At 36.6% G+C, this 13,063-nt stretch overlaps 1 protein-coding gene across 1 annotated transcript; it reads right to left on the bottom strand.

Moving 5' to 3' along the window:
- Positions 1–122: 122 nt before the first annotated feature.
- Positions 123–7,895, bottom strand: LOC139709109 (uncharacterized). The gene is made up of 4 exons (XM_071621071.1): positions 7,835–7,895; positions 5,213–5,398; positions 1,896–1,964; positions 123–230 (listed from the first exon to the last, which is right to left on the bottom strand). Exons 2-4 carry the CDS (start codon positions 5,363–5,365, stop codon positions 129–131), a joined length of 324 nt encoding a protein of 107 aa, XP_071477172.1. The 5' UTR covers positions 5,366–5,398; positions 7,835–7,895; the 3' UTR covers positions 123–128.
- Between the last annotated feature and the right edge of the window lie 5,168 nt (positions 7,896–13,063).

Genomic DNA, 13,063 nt, shown 5'->3' with positions numbered 1-13,063 from the left:
TTAGTACATCTCTCCAACAATGACTTTGTTATCTGGGCTTGTTCTCTTCTTCCTCTTGCATGTCAATCGTTTTTTTTTTTTTTTTTCTGGTCCTCTCAAGAAACCAACTCCGTGAATAATATGCTTCCTTAGCTGTTTGTTTCATCCGGAGAGTGTACGTTTTCTTGCCAAGAACCCTGGTCACTTTCGCGGCTGCTGTCGCCTTCTGAGGCATTCCCGTCACTTAGTGTCTATTGGAGAGTGAGAGGAGATTGAATAGAATGACCAAGTTTTGTTAGTTAGTTATAGATGACTTGTACATTTTTGTCTGATCCAAATAAGGTACCTCGTTGACATGAACTCTTATCGTCAGCATCGTCAGTGTTAATTCGCAACTTGTGTGATATCATCTTTAAAGTTCAGCCAATTTTTCGCCTATGGAACTTCGCTCTGCACGTTTTAGGCAAATATGCGGTGTTTCATGTCGTCACTTAAAAAAACTTCGCCTTCACTAATTACACGGCCTATTATATCTGACACTGAAGTTAGCAACTTACATTTTGCGCAAATCTGAAAGCACCATAAAAAGAAGGCTACTCCCATTTACATTTTGCGCAGGCATATATTTCAATCAGTTGTGTATCGTGGTGATTTAGAAACATTCATCTCTAGCAATGTCTAGTTTAGGAAATGATATCGACGTCAACTCGCATGCCGCTGCTGAAAGTACTTTTCGAGATCTTCGTGACGTGCGAGCTGACGTCGATGTCATCGCTTTAAGGTAACTCACGTCATTTCCTAAACTAGACATTGCTAGAGATGAATGTTTCTAAATCACCACGATACACAACTGATTGAAATGTTTTATCGCCCTCCCTCGTTCTATATTGTTTTATACATCTTTTCCAATTCATACTAAGAATTTATTCCCTAGTACTCGGTATTTTTGGAATGGAACAAATTTCTTGAACTGAAGTGTATTGTGTACTTACGTTAACTTTTTTTTCTTCTGAAGTTACTGACATTACGTCATTATAATATACCTTGTTTAATGAGACGGATATATGTAATGTAATGCCATAAAACGCAACGTTGATGTATTTTTCTTTTTCATTTTTTCTCACCTTTACTTCCTCTTGTTTCACTTCACTGATCACCATTACGGTATTATATATAATAAAAAAAAAACTAATTGTACTGGGTTAAGACTGCAAATCGAAATGGGATTTCTTAAATTATGCCGAAGCAAATGGAAAGTATGCTACTGAGAATAAACGGTCTAAATTGATTGGGAAATGTATACAACTCGTATGCAATTAAATATAAACTATTCTTCTTTGGCCGACTATGGCTTCAGCACGTGTTTGGTAGCGATTTGCAATAATTCACTTTTGAAGTCGCCCGTATTTCCTTATGTCACGTTCGTACCCATTTTGACTTAAGGTTGAAACATTTTCGAAGTTGCCTCTAAACGTCTGCCCTGACATGAAAATCTCAAAGGTGCATAACAAGCCACTGGCCAAATCTTGATACTGTCTTCGTGCAGTCTGGGGGACAAATTATGTCAAAAATGAAGTTGTGAATAAAAATGGGCGGACCACATTTATGATCGACAGCAACGCAATATAGATCAATATATTGGACGGAATCTTCAAGACGTATACTAGTACCAACATGATGTCGTCATCACAGCATGACATAGCATAAAATCTTTACTGAAAAAAAAAATGGCTATCAAAAGTAAAATGCACGAAACTGTCTCATAAAGGGGTTGCAAGATGAAATGGTTTTAATGAATGTGTGCACTATTTAACAGAGCCTTCGATTTGATATCTTTTTGTTCTGTTTCTCCGGCTAGGCAATGCTAGTTCATCACTAATTGATGAAATGAAAAAAAAAAAAACATTTATGTATACCTCTGTGCCTCCTTGATAGTCACTCAGCAACTCGCTTAACGGCGCGTAATTGACGCTGATGCATTCCACCTATAGCATGATGACCAATATGAAAAAAGCACATAATAATGAATGATATATATTATATGATATATATATATATAACAGGGTGGCCCAGAAAGAACGGAACACCTAAGATCTTTATTTTCACCAATATTGTTGCAAATATGTCATTATTTCACAGATATTATCATACAGATTTTGATATTCTCTGAAGGAAATCGTTTCATGGCAGCATACTGAATATTTGAATCTCGTGTTTTTACCAATATGGAATGACACATCCACCTTCAATGCAATTGATTGACAAAATGATTGCCATACATCCACGTAAATAAGCACTGAATTGATCAGTGTTTTAGTAGTAGTCATGATTAAAAGTCATGGGCAGGTGATTCGAACCTACGACCTCCTGATCTCCGGACAGGCGTCATCTCCACTATAGACAACCGAGCTTTCACCCGACACCAAGTGTTGTTTCTTATCCTTATTGTATGAAGCGGGTACTGCGTAATATTATTCAAGATTCGCAGGTTCGAATAATACTCGAGTACATACACCAATGAGTTTTTTTTTTTATTATTATTATGGCTACTACTAGAACAATGTTCAATTCACTGCTTATTTACGGCGATGAAGAACAATCAATTGCATTAAAAAGACCTTAATGGAAGAATATCACGAATTTGAACATCCACCTTCGTTGCAAAGAAGTATTCATTTTGATACATTTTCTTTTACAGACTTTCATTGATTGTCGAACGTCGGCACGGATTGAGTTTACACAAGACTAAAATGTCACGCTTGAGACGTTTCCTTTTTTGTCAACCTTTACAACATCTTATATTGGAATTGGGGAAGTATGCGATTATATTTTATGGGATTGGCAGATTTCATTAATTAATGCAACCGGAATGACATTAGTATACTGCATGGTGAAATACATTGAAATATCGCGCTCAAGGTAATTGATGACCCCCCCCCCCCCCCCCCCATTTTGAACGGTTCGGTGTAAAAATGGCAGAAGTAAAAATGGCAGGGGTAAAAATGGTAGAGGTAAAAATGGCAGAGGTAAAAATGGCAGAGGTAAAAATGGCAGAGGTAAAAATGGTAGGGGTAAAAATGGCAGAGGTAAAAATGGCAGAGGTAAAAATGACACAGGCAAATAATTATGTCAGTGGTAAAAATGTCAAAGGTAAAGTTGTCAGTGGTCAAAATGCTAGAGATAAAAATGCCATTGATAAAAAATTAGTCGTTGAAATGCAAGAGGACGAGGTAAAAGTGACAGATTTTTTTTCTTCATGTTTCTGACACTTTTCTCGCAATACGCCCTTTTCGTACCTTCTGAAATAAAGCACGGGGAAGACCGGGGAGAAATGGGACATGGGGAGAAATATGGGACAATCGTGTAACTTGAAAAATGCTTGGCCAGTCAACAATCCAATTATATCAGTAAAAAGATGAGCCTCTGTACACCTGAAAATGGACATATTAACCACTATATGTACAGCTCTACAGGTATCTTGTCAGTAAAATATCAAACTTAGTATAGATCTGGTAGGTCCTATACTATGTTAATAGGTATTTTAATAAGTGTGCAAACTTCTGAAAATAAAATTGCGTGATAAGAGACACGCAGGCATGAAAAATTGGCAGGGATCTTTTACTGTCTCTGTTACCTCTGGGAGAAATTTAATAGGGCAGTGTTACATTTCTCCCCGCGGCACATGTAATTCCTACTTTGGTCATGATGGTTATGCAATTTCTCTCCACGTTGTCTCATTTCTCCCCGCTTGATGTCCCATTCCCCCAAAATAAGGGGTTAAACAAATCATTAATTACACGAAAATGTTTTATATATAAAGGGGTATCACTAAATACTCTTGGTGGGGCAGCTTAGCAAACCTATCGTGCATTTTGTGATACTAGCACCAAATTTGGCACAAATGTACATTAACATATCGCAAACATTTTCAGATATTGGGCCACTTGGAATTCTCTCTTTATGTCCGCCATATTGGATTTCAAAATGGTCGCCATTTGAAATCTACAGTTGCGATTATCTCTGGGCCTAATGGTGCTATTGATCTGATTCTGGTTTGTTCAGGGATTTTCGCCCATGCTTTGGGGCAACAGCTAAGTTTGAAAGGCATCAAACATTTACGTTTTTTCGCCTGCGGATTCGTTCAATAATGATTGAAAGAAATCCCATGGCAAACTATCGGTTTCTTCTCTCACTAGAACAGTTTATTGCTAAAATTCATCTCCAGTTTTGATAGGCATAAGTTTGTAAAGTGACCACAAAGTGTTTATTAAACGTCGAGATATTTGTTTTTGCGCCATGTGATACTTGAACAATGTAATAAAATATTTTGCAAGAGCTTACTTATGTCTGCCGATACATCTGCTGTAGTTTGTTTTCTGCGTTTTGTATTTTTACTTCTACATTATGTCGCGATCAGGCCTTGTGAGATAAATAGGCTCCTACGAAACCTGAATGTGAGAAAATAACATAGAACAGGGGAAAAATTAGCGGTTTGCTTCGACTATGTCTCCTTCACTTCTTTACACTAAACAGTTCAAAAAATGAGAAATAATGACAAAATACTAGCCTGGACGTGAGCGGAATTCGTTTGTTGTGTAAGAGTGTGTATGTGAGAGTATGTATATCTGCATGCGTATAGAAGTGGTCATTATGTTTATACCAAAAGTGGGTTCGTGTGTGTGTGTGTGTGTGTGTGTGTGTGTGTGTGTGTGTGTGATAACTTCATTGGGCGAAGCAGCGTAGGATTATACTGTTTAAAGCCTTTGCAGCATAGTTGGACCCCCCCTTATAATGATAGATAACAGTAATAATAATAATAATAAAAATAACGAATAATAAAAATAATTTCCATAGGCCTACTAGGCTCTTAGCTGGTTTATCATTCCTCTGAACAGACAGATTACGCCACTGCACTTGAATCAAACTCAGAATAATGAGAGTGCTCCAATCTTTTTAAAAAACATAATTCAATAAACATTCTTCAAATCTGCAGTTTGGATTTGATAATTCGATAAATACAGTTTGCTCTGGCTAGGTTATCATTCAAAACCTCTTCATACATTTATCTCTGCCGAAATCGCTCTCATTACTTCTAACATTTCACCTCTGCCATTTTTACCTCTGCCATTTTTACCTCTGCCATTTTTACCCCTGCCATGTTTACCTCTGCCATTTTTACCTGGCACCTTTTGAACACGACAGTGTTTGACAAATGACAATGACTGATTCTTACTCTACAGCGTGAAGCCTGGGAGGCAATTGTCGTGAAGAATGTCCTTGGCAGGTTCACCCCATTGATACTGGCACATGTAAGATGTGGCAGACGACATAGAAATTCAGTCAAGTTTTCTGCTGCTGATTCTGAGACGAATTCCCCCTCTGACATGGTAGATATGCTAAATATGTAAAGTTCGCTGATCTGTATCAGAAAGAGGAAAAAAAAATATCAGCCACAAATCGTTTACTCTACCGACCCATTTTCCTTCGTCCGTTTCTGATTCTATCTCTCTCTCTCTTTCTTTCGAAATTTTCTGAGCATTCGTAACGTATCGAACACGTTACTGTGTTACAAAATTAATTAGTTATTGCTCTATGGAAGCAGACAACGAAATGGAATCCACTAAGTTGGGTCTTTGTTACGATCTTCGCGGTGGAACACGTCGCAATAATGTTTATCAGTTTATAACATTAACTTACAATAAAAACAAACAAACAAACAAACAAACAATAATCGCGATGTTTAGTATTGAGATACATTATTAAGCAATTTTTATGCGACATGGAATTCTTGTAGCAAGGTAACATTTCCTATGACTATTCGTCAATGACAGCAGCATGAAACAATGTAAAGCCTGGAGAGAATAAACCGTTTGACAGATGATAGGAAGGTGTATCATTGTTACTGTATGACTCGACGTCCTCGTAGAGTCATAGACACCTGAGTACCCTTCGCGTTACGATGTATTGTTTCCGTCTAGATTCAATAATAATGATTTGTGACTTACGAATTGCAAATTACTGCTCCACAGAAGCTGGCAATGAAATAGAATCCACTAAGTTGTGTATTTGTTACGATCTTCGCAGTGGAACACATCGAAATAATAATAACCAGTTTCCAGCGTAAATAAGAAGGATTCATCACTTCAAAGAAAAACAAACAAACGAACAAACAAAAATCACAACGTCTAGTATTGAGTTACATTATTGAGCGATGCTATGCGACATGGGATTCTTGTTGCAAAGGTAACAATGTCTATGACTAATGGTCAATGACAGCAGCATAAAACAATGTAAAGCCTGGAGGTAATAAACTAATTGACAGATGATAGGAAGGTGTATCATTGTTACTGTATGACTCGACGTCCTCTCAGAGTCATAGACACATTGAGTAGTTTTCACGTTACGGTATATTGTTTCCGTCTAGATTGAAATAATGAGTTGTGACTTACGAATGCATATTACTGCTCCACCGCCCTGCTTTTTGCGGTATTTGCCAGCGAGGAAGTGATCACAAACACCTCACATTTTCGCACACAGAGTCGTCCAGTGTCATTCTCGGTTGGAATATCTTTTAGTATCTTTACTCTATTCCATTTTATTGTATAAATGAAGGATTCATTGTGCCGCATTAGCATTGTGAAGTCGCACACGTAGCGTGCAGTGTTTGGGATTCCCAGATTTCAATAAACAGTGTACAGTACGAGAAACAAAACTCATGATCACGAGCATCTTAATAAAAAGAGTTTTACCGGTCTATAATATATTATGATTATTATTTAGGCCTTATACGCTCCTTTAAGACGTGAAATAGCTACAGCCAGTGACGTCGTTGGTTATTTTTAAAACTAATTTGCTGTAAAGATCAAAGCTCCTGACATAAGCTATGTATTTGCATCATATGGGCACAATGAACGTATACACACACACACACACAAACACACACACACACACACATTTTTTGAACGAATGGTACATTGAAACCGAGGTCCGTCGACTCTCGTACGTCTACTGCATGCAAACATTTTAATCACTCAAAAAATATCTACCTGTTTATCTATTATAATCATGTCATTTATTTATACTTAACAAAACGATTACTTTTCTATTTGAATAAAAAAATACATTTGCTTATTTCAAGCCAACATTAACATAAATCATTAGTTTTGTTTAGTTCTTTCATTTATTATAAATGAAATAAAATAAATTGAATTGAATTTACTAAAGTCTTTGTTTGTTAACCCGACACATGTATGTTTGTCTCTGTGTCTGTGTTTTAGTAACGATATCATTGTTCTTCTCCCTTCCTATTAAAAGGGAGAGAAAAAAATCCTGAGAATAGTACAGCGCCACCTGCACAATGTTACCTCATTAAGGGAGCCCTCACTCACCTCTCTTTCAATCTCCCTCTCCCTCCCTTTCTCTCTCTCTCTCTCTCTCTCTCTCTCTCTTTCTCTGTCCCCCCCCCCCCCATTGTGCACTGTTTGTTTTATGGCGAGAATTCCACAATGAAACCTGTCTGAGAGAAATATTGTATTATTAGTAAAGAAAAGAATGTCTAAAGCACAACCAGATAACGGAAGAAAAAAACTAATTGCACTTGATTTCCATACCTTTGTCACTGCATGAAAAGCCTTCATACCTATCGTTTCGTTTATACACTGAATTTCATAATGCTGACTTTGGAGGGCTGGAGTTACAAATAAAGTTATGTCAATATCAAGTAAAATAGGATTGACTCGAAAAAGGAGTCGCTACACTACCCTACAATACAGACTCTTTTTCATCTATATCGAAAAAAAAAAAAACAGTCCTGTCCCAACACTCAAAAAACACTTCAAAAACTACATGTACATACCTGACATGATGATGCTAAGGTGGCGGCTGTTGAGAAGAAACTATTGGTCAAGTAGGCGCATTCCAATCTGAAATTGGAAAGACGTGGCATAGTACACACCCATTTGGCAAAGTCTTCTCCCACCGAGGAGAGCTTTAGGATATCATCATGATCATCAAGACGTAAGTCCAGATCTTTAATCTGAAGAAAATCACGGAATCGAAATGATGAAATAAAAAAAAAAGAGATTAATGAATGGTGTGAAAGTCGCAAGAAGAAATATTTGAACACGCAAATAAAAGACCATTGTAGAGGTGTTATACACGTTACGATATGTTACAAATTAGTGAATTTATACTCTTTGGAAGCTGACAACGAAATAGAATTCAGTAGGTTGTGTATTTCTTACGATCTTCGCAGTGGAACACATCGAAATGATAATAATCAGTTTCCAGCGTAAATGAGAAGGATTCATCACTTAAAAGAAAAACAAACAAACGAACAAACAAAAATCACAACGTCTAGTATTGAGGTACATTATTGAGCGATGCTATGCGACATGGAATTCTTGTAGCAAAGATAACATTCTCTATGACTAATCGTCAATGACAGCAGCATGAAACAATGTGAAGCCTGGAGAGAATAAACCGTTTGACAGATGATAGGAAGGTGTATGATTATTATTGTATGACTCGACATCCTCGTATAGTCAAAGACACCTGGGTAGCCTTCGCGTTAAGGTATATTGCTTCCGTATAGATTCAAATAATGAGTTGGGACTCACAAATGCAAATTACTGCACCACAGCCTTACTTTTTGTGGTTTTTGTCAGCGAGGAAGTGATCACAAACACCTATCACATTTTCGCACACAGAGTCCACCAGTGTCATTCTATACAGGTCAGAATGTCTTTAAGTATCTTTACTTTATTCCGTTTTCTCCGAAAAGTTGGATTTATTACTTGAGGCACGAACACTGCGTAGACGCACACGTAGCGTGTAGTCTTTGGCATTGCAAGATTGCAATATACAACAGAAAAAAAAAAAAATCATGATCCCGAGCATCTTATCAAAACGATTTTCCCGGTCTATATGATAATTGTTTTAATAGGCCTAATACACTCCTTTTAGACGTGAGATAGCTACAGCCAGTGACGTCGCTGGTTGTTTTAAAAACTAATTTGCTCTAAGGATCTTTCTTTATTTGAGTAATAAAAAAGTACATTTGTTTATTTCAAGCCAAAATTAACATATTATTAGTTTTGTGTAGTTCTGTCTTTTATTATGAATGAAAAGAAACAAATTGAATTGAATCTGCTAAAGTCTTTGTTTGTTAACCCGACACATGTATGTGTGTCTCTGTGTCTGTGTTTTAGTAACAATATCATTTTTCTTCTCCCTTCCTATTAAAAGAAAAGAAAAGAAAAAAATACCTCCTGGGAATAGTACAGCGCCACCTGCACAATGATACCACATTAAGGGAGCCCTCACTGACCTCACTTTCAATCTCCCTCTCCCTCCCTCCCTTTCTCTCCCCCTCCCTGCTTGTGCAATGTTTGTCTCATGGCAAAAATTCCACAATGAAACTTGTCTGAGAGAAACATTGTATCATTAGTAAAGAAAAGAATGTGTAAAGCACAACCGGATAACGGAAAAAAAAACGCTTTGCACTTGATTTCCATACTTTTGTCACTTTATGAAAAGCGTTCACACCTATTCCTTCGTTTACACATTGAATTTCATAACGCTGACTTTGGAGGACTGGAGTTACAAATAAAGTTATGTCAATATCAAGTAAAATAGGATTTATTCGCTATTAAACGGAGTCACTACATACCCTACAATACGGACTTACTTTCATCTATATCGAAAAAAAATAAGAATCAGTCCTGTCCCAGCACTGCACCACTCATATTAATTATCTTCAAATACTACATAATCACATACCTGACATGATGATGATAAGGTGGCGGCTGTTGAGAAGAAACTATTGGTCAAGTAGGCGCATTCCAGTCTGATCTTGGAAAGACGTGGCATAGTACACACCCATTTGGCAAAGTCTTCTCCCACCGAGGAGAGCTTTAGGATTTCATCATTATGAAGATATAAGTCCAGATCTTCAATCTGAAGAAAATAACGGAATCGAAATGATGAAATAAAAAAGAGAGATTAATGAATGGTGTGAAAATCGCAAGAAGAAATATTTGAACACGCAAAAAAAAGAGACCATTGTAGAAGTGTTATACACGTTACGATATATTACAAATTAGTGAACTTATACTCTTTGGAAGCTGACAACGAAATAGAATCCACTAAGTTTTGTATTTGTTACGATCTTCGCAGTGGAACACATCGAAATAATAATAATCAGTTTCTAGCGTAAATAAGAAGGATTCATCACTTAAAAGAAAAACAAGCAAACGAACAAACAAAAATTACAACGTCTAGTATTGAGTTACATTATTGAGCGATGCTATGCGACATGGAATTCTTGTAGCAAAGATAACATTCTCTATGACTAATCGTCAATGGCAGCAGCATGAAACAATGTAAAGCCTGGAGAGAATAAACCGTTTGACAGATGATAGGAAGGTGTATGATTATTATTGTATGACTCGACATCCTCGTATAGTCAAAGACACTTGGGTAGCCTTCGCGTTAAGGTAGATTGCTTCCGTATAGATTCAAATAATGAGTTGGGACTCACAAATGCAAATTACTGCACCACAGCCTTACTTTTTGTGTTTTTTGTCAGCGAGGAAGTGATCACAAACACCTATCACATTTTCGCACACAGAGTCCCCCAGTGTCATTCTATACAGGTCAGAATGTCTTTAAGTATCTTTACTTTATTCCGTTTTCTCCTAAAAGTTGGATTTATTACTTGAGGCACGAACACTGCGTAGACGCACACGTAGCGTGCAGTCTTTGGCATTGCAAGATTGCAATATACGACGGAAAAAAAAAAATCATGATCCCGAGCATCTTATCAAAACGATTTTCCCGGTCTATTATGATAATTGTTTTAATAGGCCTAATACACTCCTTTTAGACGTGAGATAGCTACAGCCAGTGACGTCGCTGGTTGTTTTAAAAACTAATTTGCTCTAAGGATCTTTCTTTATTTGAGTAAAAAAAAAATACATTTGTTTATTTCAAGCCAAAATTAACATAGCATTATTAGTTTTGTGTAGTTCTGTCTTTTATTATGAATGAAAAGAAACAAATTGAATTGAATTTGCTAAAGTCTTTGTTTGTTAACCCGACACATGTATGTTTGTCTGTGTGTCTGTGTTTTAGTATCGATATCATTTTTCTTCTCCCTTCCTATTAAAAGAAAAGAAAACAAAAGAAAAAAAAATTCCTGGGAATAGTACAGCGCCACCTGCACAATGATACCGCATTAAAGGGAGCCCTCACTGACCTCACTTTCAATCTCCCTCTCCCTCCCTCCCTTTCTCTCCCCCTCCCTGCTTGTGCAATGTTTGTCTCATGGCAAAAATTCCACAATGAAACTAGTCTGAGAGAAACATTGTATCATTAAATAAGAAAAGAATGTGTAAAGCACAACCGGATAACGTAAACAAAAGACGCATTGCACTTGATTTCCATACTTTTGTCACTGCATGAAAAGCGTTCATACCTATTCTTTCGTTTATACGTTGAATTCCATAATGCTGACTTTGGAGGACTGGAGTTACAAATAAAGTTATGTCAATATCAAGTAAAATAGGATTTATTCGCTATTAAAAGGAGTCACTACACTACCCTACAATATGGACTTATTTTCATCTATATCGAAAAAAAAAAAGATTAGTCCTGTCCCAACACTGCATCACTCATATCAATTATATTCAAATACTACATGTACATACCTGACATGATGATGCTAAGGTGGCGGCTGTTGAGAAGAAACTATTGGTCAAGTAGGCGCATACCAGTATGAACTTTGAAAGACGTGGCATAGTACACACCCATTGGGCAATGTCTTCTCCCACCGAGGAGAGCTTTAGGATTTCATCATTATGAAGATATAAGTCCAGATCTTCAATCTGAAGAAAATAACGGAATCAAAATGTGGAAATAAAAAAGAGAGATTAATGAATGGTGTGAAAATCGCAAGAAGAAATATTTGAACACGCAAAAAAAGAGACCATTGTAGAGGTGTTATACACGTTACGATATGTTACAAATTAGTGAACTTATACTCTTTGGAAGCTGACAACGAAATATAATCCGCTAAGTTTTGTATTTGTTACGATCTTCGCAGTGGAACACATCGAAATAATAATAACCAGTTTCTAGCGTAAATAAGGAGGATTCATCACTTAAAAGAAAAACAAACAAATGAACAAACACAAATCACGTCTAGTATTGAGTTACATTATTGAGCGATGCTATGTGACAGGGGATTCTTGTACAAAGGTAACATTCTCTATGACTAGTCGTCAATGACAGCAGCATGACAAAGTTAACAATGTAAAGCCTGGAGAGAATAAACTAATTGACAGATGATAGGAAGGTGTATCATTGCTATTGTATGACTCGACGTCCTCGTACAGTAGCCTTCACGTTACGGTATAATTTTTACGTCTAGATTCAAATAATGAGTTGTGACTTACGAAAACAGATTACTGCTCCACAGCCTTGCTTTTTGGGGTCGTTGCCATCGAGGAAGTGATCACAAATACCAATCACATTTTCGTAAACAGAGTCTTCCAGTGATATTCTAGGTTAAAATGTCTTTAATTATCTTTACTCTATTCCATGTTATCCTAAAAGTTGGATTTATTAGGAAGCACAGACATTGCGTAAACGCACACGTAGCGTGTAGTCTTTGGGATTACAAGATTGCAATATACGACAGAAAAAAAAAAAAATCATGATCCCGAGCATCTTATCAAAACTATTTTTCCTGGTCTATATGACAATTGTCTTAATAGGCCTAACACACTCCTTTTAGACATGAGGTAGCTACAGCCAGTGACGTCTCTGGTTGTTTTAAAAACTAATTTGCAGTAAGGATCTGTCTTTATTTGAGTAAAAAAAAAATACATTTGTTTATTTCAAGCCAAAATTAACATTATCATCATTAGTTTTGTGTAGTTTTTTTTTTGTTATGAATGAATTGAATTGAATTGAATTTGCCAAAGTCTTTGTTTGTACACATGTATGTGTGTTTCTGTGTCTGTGTTTCAGTAACAATATCCTTTGCCTTATCCCTTCCCATTAAAAGAAAAAAAAATAATGT

The sequence above is a fragment of the Diadema antillarum genome, unplaced genomic scaffold, assembly GCF_040938485.1.
Source record: "Diadema antillarum isolate AM-2024a unplaced genomic scaffold, OU_Dant_1.0 seq00001407_RagTag, whole genome shotgun sequence".
Taxonomy (NCBI): Eukaryota; Metazoa; Echinodermata; class Echinoidea; order Diadematoida; family Diadematidae; genus Diadema; species Diadema antillarum.
Note: the sequence above shows the minus strand (reverse complement) of the source record. Positions and strands in the feature narration are given on the sequence as shown.

What these genes read in the sequence shown, in the direction of transcription:
- LOC139709109 (XM_071621071.1), bottom strand. Translation starts at nt 5,365, where the DNA reads ATGTCAGAGGGGGAATTCGTCTCAGAATCAGCAGCAGAAAACTTGACT. An exon ending in CCCAGGCTTCACGCTGTAGA is followed by an intron (nt 1,965 to 5,212) that starts GTAAGAATCAGT and finishes ATCATGCTATAG; the next exon opens with GTGGAATGCATCAGCGTCAA. An exon ending in ACTATCAAGGAGGCACAGAG is followed by an intron (nt 231 to 1,895) that starts GTATACATAAAT and finishes ACTCTCCAATAG; the next exon opens with ACACTAAGTGACGGGAATGC.